Consider the following 18631-nt stretch of genomic DNA (forward strand, 5'->3'; position numbering starts at 1 on the left):
AGCAGGACACACAGGGCTCTCAAGATACAGGGCCCTTCTCTGATCTTGGCTGTGTCATTAAACTCTGGGAAATTGACATTATAAATGCGCTTCACGGGGTACCTATGCAAATCAAACCAACAAAGATGCCTAGTCCCCCCAAAGGAGCCACATGTGAGTGCCAGTACTAGTGTGTCTTGGAGTATAGGATCAACTATAAGAAGGGATTCCACCTCTCCAAGGAAATGCAGTGTAGAGAAATGAGCCCAGAGCACAGATGGGAGGACAAGTGGAATGGAGATTGTCATCCCCCCTGGGACCAACCAGGGAGGTTAATCCATCCTCTGTGAAAAAGAGTAGTAGAAAAGCAATCCCCTTTCCTTTGCTCATTGCCGCATCCCAAGAATTATGAGAGGCTTGAAGTTTTTTTTTTTTTCCTGAGAAGTGCCAGCACATAAGCTTGGCTCTGGGAAAAAGCTATTTTTGGACTTCAGTGTGCGCCTGACATTATTGAGTGTTCTCTGTCTGAACATCGGCTCATTCGGAACACATTCCTCTTCCTTAGCTTTACTTCTAGAAAAGGCTTAAAATATGTTCCGTGGTTTGTTGTCTTGGCAATGATGCATAGCAGCCTTGCTACAGCCCCTGTGGATTGGCGCAGCAAAGGGCAATGTGGCTGATGATGAGTGGAGCGTGGCATTGGTAAGTGAGTCCTGTTGAGTTCTGCTCAGATGCTGGGCGTGTGTCCCAAGTGTGGACTCACCCTAATTTTAGCAGGGATAATTTTGCTCAGGTGATATGTTACTGGCATGGAGCTTATTCTTACAAGCACAAAGTAGGGAGCTGGCATTCCCCATCTTTGTAGACAGTGCAGTCTCCAGGGATCTTAGAAGTTAGGATGGCTTTCCTCTGCCCACTCTTCTGATGCTCCACTTCCTTGTAGTCCCTCCTGTTTTACTTACACTGTGTAGTTTGATATATACCATGTCACACCACTGTCAGTGGTTTCTGAACTGGTCATGGATGTCCCTTTACAGGTGACCACCAAGAGACCCAGAAAGCTGGAGAAACTGACCCAACCATTCTTCAACAGTAAACCCAAGATTTTATTTATTCTTTTCTGAATATTTTGTTCCTCCTTGAATTCTCTGCTACCTAGGTATGGGTATTGGGATTAAAGAAATCTCCCTCTTTGGATTTATAAACCCATATCGAGATTTGCTTTTGGTACAACCTGCCTTTCACTCTACCTGATCTATGACCTTGCAGAGCAGAGTTGATGTGGATCCCTTAGCAGAGTTTGATCAGCTCTGTTGGAATGCCCAGTTTGTGCTGAGACCAGACGGAGAAAGTAAGCCCTTGAGGTGCTTGCCTTTAGTTTCCAAGATTGGTGGGAAAGAAGAACCTGGAGTGAGGCTTTGGGGGTTATTTCTGCTCCCGGATAGAGCCAGGAAGGCTTGCTAAGGTCTATGAGCTCTGAATGAGAAGAAATAAAAAGGAGAGGAACCATGATTGGTCCCGGGTTTTGGCACCGGACGAATCAAAAGAGGAATTAAAAAAGGAAGGGCATGGTTGCTCTTAGGTCTGGTGCAGATGAAAGTTTACTGTAGATATGTGGGAGAAGATAGCCAGAGTCAAAGTTTATTACAGACATATGGGAAGGTCCAGCATGGACGTGACCAGACTGAGCTGGACCATGTGGGAGAAATGGGGGGCAGGGAGAGAGGAGGAGGGGAACTAGGTGCAGTAGCCTGGAGGCCCAGAAAAGTAGTTGAAATGATGGGATTATTCAGAGAAGGACAGCCCCTAGGCTGAAGAAGTTTAGGGTTGGGGGTGGGGCATGCCAGCCAGGAGGATCCCTGTAACAGGAAGGGACTGAGGGATGCTGGGAAAACCTGGAAGCCAGGTCAGCTTTGATATGTTAAATAGGCACCTCAACCTTCTGTCCAGGGTTTGAAATTTAATAAACTGAAACACTTAAAATTTATGTGAAGCTGCAACGGGAGCTGGGGACGATGACAACATCTGGTCTTGTTCTAGGGCTACAAGTATTAGGGTTTGCAAATCAATGCTACTGCTTGTAGATAATAAACATGGTGGTCTTCGGAGGTGAGCGCTGGGACTTGAAATGCCAGGGGCTTCAGACCTCCAGGGCACACTGAAAACCAGTCTCATCACTCAGATAAGAAGTAAATGATGACGTCACCAAAGGCAGATGGTACTAATTTAGCCTTCCCTCTCAAAAACAAACAAAACAAACAAAACACCCACCACAAATCATCATTTTGAAGTCATTTCTGAAAACCACTGGTGTAACACAGGTCATTTAAAGAGCTGGCATGCCTGTCAAAGAGCTTCCCTCTCTTGAGCAGAATTTGAAAAAGAAAAATCTTCTACCAGTTCTTACCCCAAATGCAAAACTTTCCAAGGTGGAAAAAGCGGGTCGCGTGACCCGTTTTCTTTGTTTTCGTAGTTCTGAAGATTGAATCTGAGGCCTTGCACAGGCTAGGCAAACATTCTGCCACTGAGCTGTGCTCTCAGCTCCTTCTAACATTTTTTGTTTGAGGTGTTCCCACTAAGAAAGAAAGGACTTGTTTTCATTCTTTCCCTGAAAGTCTGCATCGGTTAGGTAGCCCCCAATGGGATTACAAAGAACAATATTATTTCTGCTTAAGCAAAGCAGATTGGACTGGCGTCCCTAAGGCTTTGACTTTCCTTCTAGCTGTGTATAATTCTAGTGCCGGCTCTGCTCCGAAGCCCTGCACAGGATATGGGACCCGAAAGGCAAAGAGGCATTATTTAGCTCAGTGACTTCCAAGGTCGGTGGACATGTGACCCCTTGTTCTCAAACATGCCCTGGACTGTATCTGCGGGACTGTGTCTGGGCACATGCGTGGGAGTGTGATGACTTTTATGTTTCAATAGCTTTCTGAGTATTTGCTTTGTTTGGGCACTGTATCAAATATACATTGGCTATCCAATCCTTCATTTATTCCTCATATGGATGTAGGGAATAGGTAATAATACTAACCATTTGGTACCTGGAGCTCCACACATTCATTTAGTCCATGTTTGTAACATCACCATGCGCTGGCCATGCTATTGTATAGACGAAGAAATGGATGCCCAAAGAATTGAAGTCACTGGCCTCAAGGTACTCTGATAGTAAATGGGCCTGGAGGGGTCCCCTCTCGGGGGGAACTGGTTTCAGTCTCTGAGGAACTTTTCACCATGTTGCGGTCCATCCAGCCACGTCACCATCTCATCAGTGAGGAAACAGACTCTGAAGTCTCCTCAAGAAACACAATGATAAGGATCAGCTCCGTATAGGTTCTGCACATCTTGAGGTAGAAGAGATACGTTGCTGGTTGTTATTTTTACTCTTTTTGCTCTTTTGTTCTTTGGGGGTCTGCCACCCAGCTCCCAAATAAATACACATAGAGACTTATTACTTATGAGTGCCTGGCCTTAGCTTGGCTTATTTCTAGCCAGCTTTCCCTAACTTAAATTATTCCATCTACCTTTTGCCTCTGGGCTTTTATTTTTCTTTGGTCTATATATCTTTCTTTCTTGCTCCATGGCTGGTTATGTAGCTGGGTAGCTGGCCCCTTGCATCCTCATCTCCTCCTTAGCTCATTCCTCCATCTTCTCCACTCAGATTTCTCTTTCTGTTTATTCTCTCTGCCTGCCAAGCCCACCTATCCTTTCTTCTGCTTTGCTATTGGCTGTTCAGGTGTTTTAGACAGGCAACGTAACACAGCTTCACAGAGCTAAACAAATGAGACATAAAAGAATTCAGCATAGCTTTGTATCATTAAATGATATCTTCCACAGCATAAACAATGTAACGCTAATGTAACTAGTACTCCACAGCTGAGATGGTTGTGTCTTTAGGGGGCCATCAGTTGTACTGGGCTGGGGGGCCTTGGTTGTCATGCTTCCTTTCGGCTTGGGGCAGGTGGGTTCTTTTGAGGTTGATGCTTCCCCTCTCCCTCAGAGAACTTCTGAAGTGTGTTGAGTTTTATGCAGTCAGCAAAGTTCTTAGGTAATAATCCCAGTAAAACTCGTAAAACACAGTAAAGCTGGTGCTTAGGGTTATTGAGGTGCATGGACAGGGCCATTGGGAAGTAGGCTCCCTGTGTTAAGGCATTTACAGAAACAAAAACAAGACAAAAAAAACCATGAAGTTGGGCGGTAAAAGTGGTGGGAATAGGGGAAGAATTGAAAAGGGGGAGCTGGGGAGCGATTTGATCAACCCACATCATCAGACAATAAATTAAGTTATAGCAGGCTTAAAACAGCAAGCAGGTATAAAGGTCAGAGGCACAGGGCTCTGGCCAGGTTTTAAGAAGTGTGGCAGAGGCTGCACAGTATGGAGCTGGGGTCCTGGCCTCGACTGTGTCAGTGTTCATCAGGGAAAGAGCCCGGAAAGGGGGAGGTTTGGTGCACAGCCCTCAGGAGGGAGCTGTGTAGAACTCAGAACTAGCAAGGCTGGCTCCCACCCCAGGCGTCCTGCCTTGCCTTGTGATCTCATGTGCAGGTACAAATTTGACTTCTGTTCTTCTACCACGTTTTTTCCCAGCAAAGGACATTCACTAGAAGTGCAGATGATAAAACTAGTCTTTTAGTCTCTTAAACTTTGTGTCAAATTAATCTTTCTGATAGCAAATAAATAAGCAACTACTTGGTTACTAATGTTACCCCTAGGTAGTAAGCAAAAGGGCTCACCCTCCCCCCGAATCCTCATGAGACTTATGCTCAGTTGCAGGTGATACACAGCAACATAACCCCCCCCCCCCCAAAAAAAAAAAAAAAACAAAATCAGCTCGCATGACTGCGAAGCCCACACACAGCTGGGTCCAGTTTCAGCCTGAACGTGATCTAAGGGATATGTATGCTTCAACCACTGGCCCTGGCACTGAGCCCCATTGCTCACCGTTGCTTTCACTCGGAAGCAGCCATTGTTTAAGGCGCCAGGCCTACATTCTCTGAAGTTTAAAGGCAGCAGCAGAGAGGGCGGGCTTTCATTCAGCATTCCCAGGATTGTTCCCAGATGGTTACTTTGTGGCCTCCAGTTTAGTTATATGATCACACCTAAACCAATCACTGTGGCCTGGTAAACGGACTGCCTGATTGGACTGTCTTAGGACTGGCCAGGGCAGCGGTAGACATAATCTACACTGTTGAAATTGCATAGAGAGAAAGCAAAGGAAGGTCCCAGTTCCTTTGCTAGAAGACGGGAGGCAGGACCGAGCTGGTGAGGCTGGTCTCTGTAGAGAAAAACTGCCTGCTCTCTGCTGTTTAGGTGCCTTAGGTGGGTTACAAGGCTAACAGGACACACATAATCACGCCTTTCACGGATCTATCCAGTTGACGTAAGTGCTACAAAGAATATATCCCCACAAATCATTTGGCTAAGTGGTGGCTGTCACTCTTTGTCATGTTCAAAAATTTGGATGCGCATTGTCTCCAAGATCCGTGTGATGAAGGCCGTGAACTGGGTCACCACCTGGTGCTTAGGAGGTGGATGAACCTAAAGCGGCTATTGGGAGTATGACGTTAAACGGGATGATGGGTGGGGGCCCGTCACTCCTCTTTGGATTCCTCCCCGGGAGATGAGCATGTTCCTCCACCCCTATGCCATTTTTTTTATTGCCGATTATCCTACTTTATTACCTCTCTACTAGATAAATCAAAATACTGTTTTGAATATTCACATGAGGTATTTACTGTTTCTTATATTCTCTTGTATTAACCATTTTAACATCACCATTATTAAATTGTGTTGACAAACCTTCACTCATTCAGAGTACATGTCTCCCTTTGGAATTGCACTCAAGAGGCTGACATGAGGATTATGAGTTCAGATGTATGTATGTATGTATGCCTGAACAATTGCTCATGCACAAGCCAGGCTGAAGAACGAACAACAAAATCTCAAGGGAATTTGTGAAAATACGAAGGAATGAAATCAGGAACAACTTGAAAGTTCATGAGGAAAGCGCCCTATAAATTTAAATGATGAAGCCGGGCGGTGGTGGTGCACGCCTTTAATCCCAGCACTCGGGAGGCAGAGGCAGGCGGATCTCTGTGAGTTCGAGACCAGCCTGGTCTACAGAGCTAGTTCCAGGACAGGCTCCAAAACCACAGGGAAACCCTGTCTCGAAAAACTAAAAAAAAAAAAAAAAAATTTAAATGATGATGCAACCCTGTGCCATTCTTAAGGCTGTGCCCCCTAGCTCCTCCTCCAGAGGCCTAAAGTTGGTCTGCTCGACCATAAGCAAACCTTGTCCTTTTCTATGTTGACCACCTAAGGTGCTTTTTGCAGAGACAGAACGCTAACTTGCCTCGGTGATTAGAACCTGGCACATCAGCTGTGAGCAGTCACGGGCGATATTCCCTCTTGAGCATAAATATAACTAAAGCCAGAAAGGCTGTCTGCTGAAACCCTTGTCTCAGCAGTTAGCCATGGTTCAGTTTCACTGGGAGGTTAAGAAAAAAAAAAATGAAGGCATTTGAACACATTCATCACAATCTCTGTGGCTTTCAGATGCTTTGAGGAAACCGTTGAGAATGAAGAGCTTAATAACTCCAGCCTCCTTAATGATATTGTCTGCAAAGTGTGGCAATAAGGAAGGGAAGTCACAAAAATGAATGAGAAATAGCTAAGCAGTAATAGGGGAGTTGTCAGCCGGTGAGGCGAAGCCGCGGCGAAAGCTTTAAGAAATATGCAAGTCAGATAAATGGAGACTCATAAAAGGGGAACCAGGGCAGCCGGCCGGCCTGCCTGCCTGTGCGTCTTTCTTTCTCAGAGTGAAGCACTGACAGAAATAAAAAGAGCTCATTTGGTTACTTGGGTGGCTTCAGTTCCCAGCTAATGATTTCCTAGGATGGAATTGGGGTTGAGGAAGAGGTGGAGACCTGAGTTGGGTTTGAGGCTGTGCTACCTGGCAGATTTATGGGTATATCCGAGCATGGCACGTTTTGGGACTAAGACGTGCTCTCCTTTTGTTGAGAAAATATTTTGATAGTGAACAATTTACACATGGTGTTTGAGAGCATCCAGGTGGGATTTGGGGCAAGAGTTAGTGGAGTCAGGATGTGTTCACTTAAGGTCTGTACTGAGATGCAGCAATGGGGGAAGCTGGATGCTGCTGGCCCCCTTCACTGGCTTGCTAACTGCAAATACCAGCCTTGGGAGAGTAAGGCATTGCTGGTGGGAAGGCGGAGTTAGCTTGGCTTGTTTTCTAACACAGACACACCCCTTCTCTTGCAGCAATCAGTAACCCTGGGCAGAGAGGCGACTCCAAGGAAGGGCTTGTCACCTGATAGTGTCCCTATCATTTTCCAGTGATGGCCAATAAATGACTCTGTAGCTATTGGGCTCTGCAGGGAGATTCAGGTGAACCCCTTCTCTGTCATTCCCATTAAGGGTCCATGGAGGTACAGAGGCTGCTTGCTTTAGTTTATTACTGTAGCCATTGTTATGGTTTTTGGCTCTTTAAGAGGCAAGCCACGCCCACTTCCACTGACCCCTGCCCTCCATCTTGACTCTCACCTTTCCTCCTGGCCAGTGCATGCTTCCTTCTCTCCACTTCCCCCTTCTCTATCTCTTTCTCCTCTTCTCTCTCTGCCCCTCCTTCTCTCTTCCTTCTCCATAACCCCCTGAATAAATATTCAACCTCACTCTGCATGTCGTGTCTATCCATGTCTCTGTCTCCTTCCCGCCTGCCATGTGTCTCCCTGCCTGGGACCAGCCACTGCTTGGGAACCTGCAGCCATCTCTGTCTGGGACTGGCTGTTCCCAGAGCCCGCTGCCTGCCACCACATGGCCCTCCAGGATCTTACAGGGACCTGCAGCTGTCTCTGCCTGGGACTGGCTGCTCCCAGAGCCCACTGCCTGCCTACTGCTGCTGGGGACCTCCCAGCATTTTTAAAAAATCATAAAAGCCATGACATTCAAAGTGTGTCAAGGAAAACAGGATCAGCTGGGTTTGTGTCGCACTTTGTGGCAACAGCGCTCCCCTTCCCGCTGTGGTCACAACCTTCACGAGCCCCTGCTATTTTTTCACTTACTATGTCCTGTATGGCCTCCCTGTCTGTGGGTTCTGTATCCATGGATTCAACCAACTGAGGATGGAAATGTAGTTATTCTACAAAGGTTTCATCTGTACACAGGTGTTACTGAACCTAATCATGTCCCCTACCTCAGGCACAGGGGACCTAAAGGGTGTGACCCTTGTCAAGTAGGTAAAAAGGTGTGCACAGGGGATGTGTTACATACAATTTGTTGTTATTCTCAAAAAGCAGGAGACCCATCAAACACACAACTATTGCCAGGATCAGAAAACAACCAATCTACCAAAAAACATTTGAAACTTTTTATTGGATTTGGAAATCATAATGTACCTGTGGAATAGATCTGTATTATAATCATGTAAATATCAAAGAGTGATGTGGGATTACCCTTTGTATGCTATGAATACCATCTGTTAATAAAGAAACTGTCTTGGACCTGTGCAGGAAAGAATAAAGATAATTAAGGAAAACTAAATTGAATGCAGAGAGATAGGCAGTGTCAGGGAGAAACCATGGAGCCACCACCAGAGACAGATGTGCTGAAACTTTGCTGGTAGGCCACAACCTCATGGTGATGCACAGATTAATGGAGATGGGTTAAATTAAGATGTAGGTGTTAGCAAATAAGAAGGTAGAGCTAATGGACCAAGCAGTGATTTATTTTATTTTTTTAAAAATACTTATTTATTTATTTATTAGTTATACAATATTCTGTCTGTGTGTCTGCAGGCCAGAAGAGGGCACCAGACCTCATTACAGATGGTTGTGAGCCACTATGTGGTTGCCAGGAATTGAACTCAGGACCTTTGGAAGAGCAGGCAATGCTCTTAACCGCTGAGCCATCTCTCCAGCCCCCAAGCAGTGATTTAAATAATATAGTTTCTGTGTGATTATTTCGGGAGTCTGGATGGCCGGGAAATGAACAAGTGGCCTCATACAACAAAAGAGCATTGGAGAAGTTAAGGGTTTGTCAGAAGATCCTTTGGAGTATGAGGTGGTGCTGAAGAACAAATCCTTCTGGTTCCCTCTCCTCTTCCTATCTCCCTGAATGCCAGTGTTTGACCCACCAAATACGTGGTTCTTCCTTCCTTTCTTTCTTTCTTTCTTTCTTTCTTTCTTTCTTTCTTCCTTCCTTCCTTCCTTCCTTCCTTCCTTCCTTCCTTCCCTCCCTCTCTCTTTTTCTTTCTTTTTCTCTTTTCTTTTTTATTTTTTTGAGACAGGGTTTCTGTGTGTAGCTTTGGGGTCTGTCCTGGTGTTCTGGTGCTTGCTCTGCAGACTAGGCTGGCCTTGAACTCCCAGAGATCCACTTGCCTCTGCCTCCCAAGTGCTGGGATTAAAGGTGTGCACCACCACCACCCGGCTTTTATGGAAGCATTTTTATGATGACAATGCATAAGTAATTCCAAGTAACTACATAGAGTGGCAGTATCACATGGCATAGGTTGAAGCCCCTTAGGAATTCTGGTCCTGGTGTGAAGTGGCATTTCATTACTTGTCCCACTAAGGAACCTTGCACTCAGTGTGCACAGGCATCCAGTGGATGCTTCTTTCATGCACAGAGGCTGCACATGCCCCAGGACAGCTGTGGAGAAATTTGTAAGCATAGTCAAAGCATAATGCTTGTGTATTGTTTTAGGGTGAGCTTTTTTGAGGACAATGTTGTGTTCCAATGTCACAAGGTTGGACTCTCGTGCCTTATGGGAAAACACTATTTAGGTTTCATCTACTGTACCAGGTCATTGTGACATGGTCCTCCATCATTCTGGCTAGTCATTAACTCTGATCTTTAAGGCTCTCTAGTATTTGTAATCAATAGATGCTATAATTCCAGTTCATTAGTAATTCCTTGCTTACCTAATTAATCCAAATTAGTGTGTTTTAATTTGGAGGAAAGCATGCTCCAGTCTGGTTCCTGCCGGAATGCTGTTTTCAGGTTTGTGGCTGATTGTTCTGGGTCCGTATACTTCTGCTACAGCAGGCAGAGACCAGTCAACCCTTAAGGCCCTTCTCTTCCTTTTCCATACCCTAGACAGCATGGTTGGCCTGTGAACTGAGCCAGAGAGAATGGGATGGAAGATGACTTGGCAGTGGACTAGGAAGTACAGAACCTACAAAGGCCATTTTAACCTTTTTCCTTTCCTTTCCTTTTTTTTTTATTAGGAATTATTAGCCGAGAGAATGCGGAAGACCTTTTGGAGAATATGACCGAGGGGGCATTTCTGGTCCGGGTCAGTGAGAAGATCTGGGGTTACACCCTATCCTACCGCCTACAGAGAGGCTTCAAGCACTTTCTTGTGGATGCCTCTGGGGACTTCTACAGCTTTCTGGGAGTGGACCCTAATCGGCATGCCACCCTCACGGACCTCATTGATTTCCACAAGGTATCCCTCTTGGAAGCGTTGGTAGAGCATGGGATTGGCAGAGATTTGGGCTGACGAGAGCCTGGTACAAGTGCAGCAGGTGCAGGCTCTAAGCCTAAGGCTGCGGGATCTCAGAACTATGGGACATTCAGGTGGAAGAGACCAGAGGTTGTCCGGGGCAGGCTCTGGGGTCCATGGTCTCTCCTCAGCCTCATATTTCATGCTTTGTCCCCTGTGCATCTGTAACCTCACTCCCAGGCCCCTCTCCGTTGAGGACCTGTTGTCAGCATGGGGCTGAAGCTGGCTCTTTGTCCAAGCTCTTGTCTTATTCTCGCCTCTCTGAAGGTTTGAAGCTAGCATCCGTGTGGCTATAACAACTTATCTCTACCATAGAATCACCACTTTTCTTGTCTGAACTTGCTTTTCCATTTGGGACACATGTGACCTTAACCAGGTCACTTACTGTTACCGAGCTTCCATGTCGTTTGCTTTCCTTGCCATTACAACAGAGAAAAACATATTGAGAAATTTGTAAGGAAAAGAAACTCATCTTTTCAGTTTGTGACTCTGAGAAGACCAAGACAGAGGGACTGTCCCTCAAGCAGGGCTTTCTGGCTACATCATCTCCTGGCAGAATGTGAAAAAGCAAAGGAGGGAGAGAGAACAAGAGAATGGGCCAGGGCAAGGGGCCAAATATGAGAGATGGCTCCGTGGGCAGAGAGCTTGCTGTGTGACCATGAGACCTGACCTCAGATCCCCAACACCCACGCGAAAGCCAGTCATGGCGGCATACACCTGTGCTCCTGTGCTAGGTTCAGAGTGAGATGGTAGAGACCAGCAGATCCAGCCATTGTAGCATAAATGACAAGTTCCAGGCTCACAGGACAGGCTCTGTCTCAAAAATTAAGTTGGAGAGTGACGTCTGGCTTCCACACTTGCCTGTGTGTACAGGCAAGACCACTCTCATATACACATACAGACAGACACATGCATCTCCTCTCTCTCTTTCTCCCCCCCCCCCATGCACATCCCTGTGCACAGGGCCATACTCACCTTATAATATGGAACCCATTCCTGAGATAGTGGCTTTGATCTAGTTGTGGACAGAGCCTTTTGACCTGATTGCCTCTTCTAGCTTCTATCCCTTAACACTATTCCATTGCAATTACATCTGGAACCCATGCTTTTGGGGAGCACATTCAAAGCATAAGATCAACCAGTACTTATTTGAGATCTTGTGGATTTTGATAAGATTGTATCCATAACTGCATCCCATGACTATTCATTGAGTATTGAGATCCTGTGTCCAGGACTCTGCCATTTGTCCCATCATTGATCCACATCAGGGAAGATGCTGTCTTGCAAATGTCTCACAGATAGTGAGAAGCAGCCTTTGTGTTAATGCAGATGTTGGCAGCTGTCATCACTGTGAGAACATTCATACCTCATCAATTAGAAGGTTTGAGGCATTCTGGGATAAGGTTATGAGAACTCTAGGTCAAACACCTAATTGAGTTTCACAGGTGTAGAAGATGTCACAGAGATTGTTTGCACTGAAATTTTTCTGTAGTAGCAACTCTATGATTGTATATTGCTTTTAGATTTTTTCCCCTCCATCCACGAATGATCCCAGGCCTTGAGAGATACCGTCTCACCTGGCCTTATGAATAAAACAAATAGAAAATCACCTGTTTAGCTAGGCATGTTAAGAAACACCCGCAATCCCAGCACTGTGGATGCTGAGGCAGGGGAATCATCAGTTCAAGGGAAGCTTGGGTTACATAGCTAGAAACAGCAAGAATAAAACCCTCAAGCAACAGTAACAACAGCAGGAGCAGTAACAACACCACACCAAAAACAGAGAGAGAGAGAGACACAGAGAGTGAGAGACACAGAGAGAGAGACAGAGACAGAGAGAGAGAGAAAGAGACAGAAAGAGGAACACAAGAGAGATACAAGTTTCATTCATCGACACCTGGGCTCAGAGCACTCCTGTGGAACTAGACTTGGTCAGAGTGGATCTCTACTTGTGTTTGGAAAGACCACTTAACAGTTAGCATAAGGAGAAGGAAGGGAGTGTGTGGATTTTAGTAACACTGTTCAGAGTCAAGCATGCATGCCCTCATAATCACTGTGACCCCCATGTTAATGAGTGCCTTAGCCCTCTTCATAGACCAGGAAATCAAAATCTGGGAGGCCAAGGCACTTGGCTAAGTTCTCATGGCTGGTACCAGTTGCAATCAAGAGTTAAACCTCGGGCTTCCTTCCTCTTCGGCTTGTGCTTCCCTCTGAGCCCCAGTGTTTGTTTGTTTGTTTTCCTATTCAAAATAAGCTACTTCATCAGCTATGGCTCCTCGTCTCCACCAGTGTTTCAATCAAAGTGTCAGTGCGCAGCTCTCCGGGCAGATTCTACACAGGAAGGCCAGACCAGATGTCTCACAAGGGCTTTATTTATTTCAAATTTAAGTTATGGAGATCAACAATTTTACTTCTAGCCTTATACAGAGATATTATCTAGGCCCATATGGAGATCTGGTGGTCAGTTTTGATAAATTAAATTTTTTTGTTTTGTTTTGCTTTTTGCTTTTTTTTTTTTAATTTGTTTTTCTCTGTAGCTTTGGAGCCTGTCCTGGAACTAGCTCTTGTAGACCAGGTTGGCCTTGAACTCACAGAGATCCACCTGCCTCTGCCTCCCGAGTCCTGGGGTTAAAAGCTTGTGCCACCACCACCCAGCGATATATTAAATTTTAATTACACCTCTAGTTCATGGTTACATTTATAGGTCAGCCTCATTCATTTCAAGCCCCCAGTTCCATGCTTTGCCTTGGAATACTAGTGTGCCATGTGCTATTTGATGGGCAGTGATAATAAAATTATTCACATAAGAAAATACATAGCTTTATGATTTTTTTTTTCGAGATAGGGTTTCTCTGTATAACTAACTGGCTGTTCTGGAACTCGCTTTGTAGACCAAGTTGGCCTCAAACCCAAAGAGATCCATCTGCTTCCACCTCCCTAGTGCTGGGATTAAAGGCATGTGCCACCATGCTTGGCTAGTAGTTTCGTAACTACTAGCATGTAACCCAGCAATTTATCCTCCAATTCCATATTTAAGAAACTGCAGAAGGTAGGTTTTAAAGGCATGGTCCCCAGAGCCAGAATGTTGAGTTTAAATCCTAACGTCATTGTTATGCATGGCTTTGGGTTACTACTCAGGGTTTTGTGACTCAGTTTCCTCTTTAGTAGGGTGGATTCCGTGACATCCCTGTGAGATGTCAGTGAGCTATCATTGTGTAGAGTGACAAAAAAATATTATAACATCATCAGTAGGTGCTATCCGTTATTAAAATGTAGTTAGAGGGGTTGGCAGTGAAGGTCAGTTATTAAAGCACTTTTCTAGCATAAAGTCCTGGGTTTGATCCCCAGCACTGCATAAACTGGGTGTGTAGGTGTGTAAGTGAGTCTGCGATCTCAGCACTCAAGAGGGAGAGAAAGGAGGATAAAATATTCAAGGTCATCATTACCTACGTAGTGAGTTTAAGGCCAGCCTGGGACTCCGGAGAACCCGTCTTAAAATTATGTCTAGCAGATCTTTCTACGTTAGTCTATGTACCAGGACTTGTCAATGCTCCAGGGATTCCTGGTATGGGTGTAGAGTACAGCTTAATTGCTTATTCTCCTCTTGTGCCCATCTCTCCACCTTCCAGTTTCATGGTCATGAGCAGTGTTTCGGAGACATTTGTACCACGTACATGTCACTTTGTCACTATGGATACATACGCGGGATTTTCCAGGATCAATTCCTTGAACTGAAATTGCTGGAAAGAAAAGCATGCACGTTTTAATTACAGAAGACCTGCCAGATTGCCATATAAAAACATGACACCGATTCGTGTTCTGCAAGAGCTATAGAAGACTGTTTTTCCCATCACATGGACAGACACTGGAGCTCAGTTTTGCCCAGCTTGCCTTTCTCTCGTGGCCACTGACACTGGGGTGTCTTTTCATATACTTCAAGGCTACTTCCAGTTAGTTACTTGTAAATTATCTTTTCTTACTCACATCCATTTTCTATTTTGAGCATCTTTCTCTTGGTGTTATAATTCCCGTGTCTACCAAATTGCTCTTTAGTTACATCGATTCTGCTGAGAATATTTTTTAATTTAAACAGCCATGGTTTTCAATTGCATGCTCTTTTTCTTTTCTTACAACAGCCCACTCTTCTTTCCCGGATGACTTATTCTGTTGCAAAAGATATTGTAGATCTTTTAAAGCATCTCTATGTTTCCTTTATAAACTTGTTTCCTTTATAAACTTTCTTAGAAGTTTGTTGAGTTTAGCATTTTTTCTGCTATGCTTGAGGTGGTCCTCAAATGCTTCAAGAATAATAAGACAGTCTTCCAATGTTCAATCTTAAGTTTATCAGTGAGTAGACAATTTCTTTTTTTTCCCATTATTATTTATTTATTTATTTATTAAGGATTTCTGCCTCCCCCCCTCATCCGCCTCACATTTCCCTCCCCCTCCCCCGATCAAGTCACCCTCCCTCATCTGCTTGAAGAGCAATCAGGGTTCCCTGACCTGTGGGAAGCCCAAGGACCGCCCACCTCTATCCAGGTCTCCAAAGGTGAGCATCCAAACTGCCTAGGCTCCCCCAAAGCCAGTACGTGCAGTAGGATCAAAAACCCACTGCGATTGTTCCTGAGTTCTCAGTATTCCTCATTGTCCTCTATGTTCAGCTAGTCCGGATTTATCCCATGCTTTTTCAGACCCAGGCCAGCTGGCCTTGGTGAGTTCCCTATAGAACATCCCCATTGTCTCAGTGTGTGGGCGCACCCCTTGCGGTCCTGAGGTCCTTGCTCGTGCTCCGTCTCCTTCTGCTCCTGATTTGGACCTTGAGATTTCTGTCCCGTGCTCCTCTGTCTCTGTCTCCTTTCATCACCTGATGAAGGTTAATATTCATGAGGATGACTATGTGTTTGTCTTTGGGTTCACCTTCTTACTTAGCTTCTCTAGGAACATGCATTATAAGCTCATTGTCCTTTATTTATGGCTAGAAACCAAATATGAGTGAGTACATCCCATGTTCCTCTTTTTGGGTCTGGCTTACCTCACTCAGGATAGTGTTTTCTATTTCCATCCATTTGTATTCAAAATTCAAGAAGTCCTTGTTTTTTACTGCTGAGTAGTACTCTAATATTTATATATTCCATACTTTCTTCATCCATTCTTCCATTGAAGGGCATCTAGGTTGTTTCCAGGTTCTGGCTATTACAAACAATGCTGCCATGAACATAGTTGAACATATACTCTTGTTGTATGATAGGGCCTCTCTTGGGTATATTCCCAAGAGTGGTATTGCTGGATCCAGGGGTAGGTTGATTCTGAATTTCCTGAGAAACCGAAACACTGCTTTCCAGAGTGGTTGCACAAGTTTGCATTCCCACCAGCAATGGGTGAGTGTCCCCCTTTCTCCACAACCTCTCCAGCGAAGGCTATCATTGGTGTTTTTTATTTTAGCCATTCTGACAGGTGTAAGATGGTATCTTAAAGTTGTCTTGATTTGCATTTCCCTGATCGCTAGGGAAGTTGAGCATGACCTTAAGTGTCTTTTGGCCATTTGAAGTTCTTCTGTTGAGAATTCTCTGTTCAGCTCAGTGCCCCATTTTATAATTGGATTGATTAGCCTTTTACGGTCTAGTTTCTTGATTTCTTTATATATTTTGGAGATCAGACCTTTGTCAGTTGCGGGGTTGGTGAAAATCTTCTCCCAGTAAGTGGGTTGCCTTTTTGTCTTAGTGACAGTGTTCTTTGCTTTACAGAAGCTTCTCAGCCTCAGGAGGTCCCATTTATTCAATGATGCCCTTAGTGTCTGTGCTGCTGGGGTTATACGTAGGAAGTGGTCTCCTGTGCCCATGTGCTGTAGAGTACTTCCCACTTCCTCTTCTATCCGGTTCAGTGTGTTCGGACTGATATTGAGGTCTTTAATCCATTTGGACTTGAGTTTTGTGCATGGTGATAGATATGGATCTATTTTCATTCTTTTACAGAGTGACATCCAGTTTTGCCAGCACAATTTGTTGATAATGCTGTCTTTTTTCCATTGTATACTTTTAGCTCCTTTATCGAAAATCAGGTGCTCATAGGTTTGTGGGTTAAAGTCAGGGTCTTCTATTCGATTCCATTGGTCGACTTCTCTGTTTTTATGCCAATACCAGGCTGTTTTCAATACTGTAGCTCTATAATAGAGTTTGAAGTCAGGGATGGTAATGCCTCCAGACAATCCTTTATTGTATAAGATTGTTCTGGCTATCCTGGGTTTTTTGTTCCTCCATATAAAGTTGATTATTGTCTTCTCCAGGTCTGTGAAGAATTTTGATGGGATTTTGATGGGGATTGCATTGAATCTATAGATTGCTTTTGGTAGAATTGCCATTTTTACTATGTTGATCCTCCCAATCCAAGAGCTAGGGAGGTCCTTCCATTTTCTGGTGTCTTCTTCAATTTCTTTCTTTAAAGACTTATAGTTCTTGTCGAATAGGTCTTTCACTTCCTTGGTCAGGGTTACCCCAAGATATTTTATGCTATTTGTGGCTATCATGAAAGGTGATGCTTCTCTGATTTCCCTCTCTGCTTCCTTATCCTTAGTGTAAAGGAAGGCAACTGATTTTTTGGAGTTGATCTTGTATCCTGCCACATTACTAAAGGTGTTTATCAGCTGTAGGAGTTCTTTGGTAGAATTTTTGGGGTCACTTATGTATACTATCATATCATCTGCAAATAACGAAAGCTTAACTTCTTCCTTTCCAATACAAATCCCCTTGATCTCCTTATGTTGTCTTATTGCTATTGCTAGAACTTCAAGCACTATATTGAAGAGGTATGGAGAGAGTGGACATCCTTGTCGTGTTCCTGATTTTAGTGGGATGGCTTTGAGTTTTTCTCCGTTCAATTTAATGTTAGCTGTTGGCTTGCTGTAAATAGCTTTTATTATATTTAGGTAGGATCCTTGTATCCCTATTCTCTCCAAGACCTTTATCATAAAGGGGTGTTGAATTTTGTCGAATGCTTTTTCAGCATCTAATGAAATGATCATATGATTTTTTTCTTTCAGTTTATTTATATGGTGGATTACATTGATAGATTTTCGTATGTTGAACCAGCCCTGCATCTCTGGGATGAAGCCTACTTGATCATAATGGATAATTTTTCTAATGTGTTCTTGGATTCGGTTTGCCAGTATTTTGTTGAGGATTTTTGCGTTGATGTTCATGAGTGAGATTGGCCTGTAATTCTCTTTCCTGGTTGAGTCTTTGTGTGGTTTTGGTATCAAAGTAACTGTAGCTTCATAGAAGGAGTTTGGTAATGACCCTTCTGTTTCTATATTGTGGAATACATTAAGGAGTATAGGTATTAGGTCTTCTTGGAAGTTCTGGTAGAATTCCGCATTGAAACCATCTGGTCCTGGGCTTTTTTTGGTAGGGAGGTTTTTGATAACCTCTTCTAATTCTTCGTGACTAACAGGTCTGTTTAGATTGTTCACCTGGTCCTGGTTCAACTTTGGTATATGGTATTTATCTAAAAAAGTGTCCATTTCTTTTATATTTTCCAATTTTGTGTTATACAAGCTTTTGCAGTAAGATCTAATGATTCTCTGAATTTCCTCTGTGTCTGTGGTTATGTGAGTAGACAATTTCTGTTTCCCAAATCTAGTGTCTTCTGGTATAGGCTTGGGACCAACAATGAATGGCCCTTTCAAGGGCATGGAAATGTCTGTATTTTGAGTCTCTCTCGTTTCACCAAGAATGGGCGCAAACATTAATTGGGGGCTGTGCCACCAACCTGTTCACAGCTTGCATTTCTTCTCAGACAATCTGGTTTTCAACAATGATTTCAGAATTTTACTTGTTTGTGCTCTTTCTTATTTTCTCATATAGCACTGATGCATTTCTTCTTAAAATATTTTTCCTTTTATTTCTGGGAAGTTGAGTGAGGGGAGCTAGATGCATGGCTGGCCTTAGTCTTTCTGTCTCCAGTTCACTAGCTGATTCCCCATGAGTATTTATATCTCTTCTTGATCCTAATTGGATTCCCTTTCTTCTTTTTCCCTTTAGGAGGAAATCATCACTGTCTCAGGGGGAGAGTTGCTGCAGGAGCCCTGCGGACAGAGGGATAGCCCACCAGATTATCACCTGCTGTTTGAATGATGGTTT

The 18631-nt window shown here is 44.2% G+C and overlaps 1 protein-coding gene across 4 annotated transcripts in view; it reads left to right on the forward strand.

Moving 5' to 3' along the window:
- Positions 1 to 18625, forward strand: part of Sh2d4b (SH2 domain containing 4B) — a 61832-nt gene extending 43207 nt beyond the window's left edge. For 2 of the 4 annotated variants that reach the window (XM_075987500.1, XM_075987502.1), the window contains exons 7-8: positions 10219 to 10439; positions 18533 to 18625. In XM_075987500.1, the coding sequence (XP_075843615.1) occupies positions 10219 to 10439; positions 18533 to 18625 (314 nt within the window). The remainder of the gene's footprint in view (positions 1 to 10218; positions 10440 to 18532) is intronic. The other 2 variants (XM_075987503.1, XM_075987504.1) reach the window with 1 other exon arrangement.
- The last annotated feature ends 6 nt before the right edge of the window (positions 18626 to 18631 follow it).

The sequence above is a fragment of the Microtus pennsylvanicus genome, chromosome 10 (assembly GCF_037038515.1).
Source record: "Microtus pennsylvanicus isolate mMicPen1 chromosome 10, mMicPen1.hap1, whole genome shotgun sequence".
NCBI classification, from domain to species: domain Eukaryota; kingdom Metazoa; phylum Chordata; class Mammalia; order Rodentia; family Cricetidae; genus Microtus; species Microtus pennsylvanicus.